The sequence below is a fragment of the Buceros rhinoceros genome, unplaced genomic scaffold (assembly GCF_000710305.1).
Source record: "Buceros rhinoceros silvestris isolate BGI_N320 unplaced genomic scaffold, ASM71030v1 scaffold22907, whole genome shotgun sequence".
Taxonomy (NCBI): Eukaryota; Metazoa; Chordata; class Aves; order Bucerotiformes; family Bucerotidae; genus Buceros; species Buceros rhinoceros.
The window spans coordinates 687-2,907 of NW_010424272.1; the positions used below are offsets into that span (position 1 = coordinate 687).

General features: G+C 52.0%; 1 protein-coding gene across 1 annotated transcript in view; it reads right to left on the minus strand.

Moving 5' to 3' along the window:
• Positions 1 to 31: 31 nt before the first annotated feature.
• The window catches only part of LOC104497488 (cysteine/serine-rich nuclear protein 3-like), a gene marked incomplete at its 3' end in the record, with an annotated part of 3,651 nt that continues 1,461 nt past the window's right edge, over positions 32 to 2,221 (minus strand). The window contains exons 2-3 of the mRNA XM_010140745.1: positions 690 to 949; positions 32 to 328 (exon numbers count right to left, since the gene is read on the minus strand). Of these exons, the coding sequence (XP_010139047.1) occupies positions 32 to 328; positions 690 to 949 (557 nt within the window). The remainder of the gene's footprint in view (positions 329 to 689; positions 950 to 2,221) is intronic.

The window sequence follows — 2,221 nt, forward strand, 5'->3', positions numbered from 1 at the left end:
TTTCCCCCGTGTCCAGGGGCGAGAGCAGTACCTGACATTTAATGCCTGCCAAGTTGCAGCTGCAGGTCTCTGGGTCACAGACCTCCCGGCAGTCACAGCCACAGTCCTCTCGGGACAGGCGGATGTTGTGCAGCTCTCGCTTCTCTTCCTTGTCAATCTTCTTCACCCCTACAGCTTTCAGCAGTGCACGTCTCTTCTTGGCAGGATAGGGCTGGAGGAAGAAGCCATCCTCCAGGTCCACATTGCTGATGTCAATGTCATCATCAGAGATGTCTTCGATGGTGAGCTGGTTAGCCTCCTCCGACTCCTTTGTGCCATTCATGGTTAGCTAAGAGCAAAACATGGGCAAAGCATGAGGGGCCTGTTAGGGACACACAGCCATCAGCACCCCAGGGCAGGAGAAACAAGAAAGGAGAGGTCCGTCCCCATGGTGGTCAACCTCAGGACCAACATCTGTGCTGGAGCCCCCAAAGACGTGATAGACACCTGACATCTGGAGTTCAGTGTTTCTCCATCACTTTTCCGAGGTGGAGAACTGAGGTGAAAATCCCACACAGGAGCCTGCGTGTTTTGGAGACCCACAGCAGGCTTAAGGACTGATGCCCCCAGGTCTCGGAGAGGGTCCTACTAAAAACGGCCATCAAGCAATGACACCCACCTCAGCGACCCAGCCCTGTGCTCCTACTCACTTTCCATTTCAACGCCTCCAACTTCTCCTCTTTTAATTTCTCCTCGAGTTTCTCCCGACGAACGTTTTCCTGCTCCTTTGAAAATTCCGCCAGCGTGAACTGCCGGGAAGAGCTGTGTTTGCTCACCATCCCCAGGGTACAGCCCCCGCGACTAGGCACGCTTGTGAACCCCTGGCAGCGTGGGAAGTAAAACACAGTGACCTGGTCAAACTCCACATTGTTCTTCTTTAGTCGCTTGGATTTCTTCAGGATAGACGTGGCTAAAAATGGGAAAAGTAAGAAAAAAGCACCAAGTCAGTACTGCCATCCTGCAGACAGGACAGAAATATTAAAAACAGGCTGTAAATACTATAGACAGGCAGGACTTGCAATTACTCTCTCCACAGGGACGTGATGGGACGATGTTACAATGTTGCCTGATGGCTTCTGGCGTTTTAGGATCTAACACTTCAAAGGTGGGATGAGAATGGAGAGGAAACTAAGACAAATCCTGATGCATCGCAGCCACTGATGAGATTCACCCTCAGAAGTGGCTGCTGCTTCTCCTTCCCGCTTGACTTCCTCCAGGAAACATACATTTGCTTATTCTTCATGTGCAGCAGAGCATAACAAACAGGCAACGTGTCCGTCTTGCTCTGAACCCAAGCACCCTGCCCCACGTTGAGGAGCTCAGGGTCTGCCCCTGGGATGCTGCAGCACCAACACTCCAGTGCTGCATGGCTCCAGCTTTCGTGGCTGGACAGAAAATACCCCACATGGCTGTTTTTACCGGTACTTCCTTTCACCATCCACTGGGAGGAACTGTGAATCTATAGCTGATTCTCAAGAGACTCATTTGAGAGCAGCTGTAAAGATGTTAATCTTCATGCAGGTGATCCCAGGGTAAACAAGGCAATGCATGACTCTGGTTTATCTTAAACTGCTGAAATATGCTACACACCATTTAAAGCGGAGCCTCTCCACAGAGACCCGGTTCTGCACGTTCGCACGTGCAAACATGCCGATGGAGGTGCACTAATTAGCCAGGGCAGTTTCAGAGTCAATGAGTTTCCACAAACGTAGCTGGCCGTGGAAAGCAAAGAGGAACACCGGGGTACTGGGTTACGGAGCTGCTTTTTCTGCTGCATGAGCACATCAGGATGAGAGTCAGCTACGCACAAATTCAGTGGTGGGGTTGTATAGTCCCACCCTCTGCTGGTGTGCGGATGTCTTGGTTGCCACCATGGAGAATATGGGGGTGGGGAAAAAAAAAAAAAAAAAAAAATCACCCAGAAAGGATATGTGACTCCCCCAGAGCCTGGCTCTTGGGACAGCAGAGCCGCAGGCAGCCCTGCTGCGGGGAGCCAGCCGAAAAGACTGCTGAGAGCCCGAGGGGCTCGGCTGGTTCGGCTGGCCCCGAAGGCCAGGAAGGTGCCAGACCGGACAGTGAGCTGCACCCACGTTTTGTGAGTCTCGCTTGCTGAAGTACAGCATTTCAGTTTCATGTAAATCAAACAAAGCGTTCACCCTGCTGCATTGGCAGCTCCCGCTGC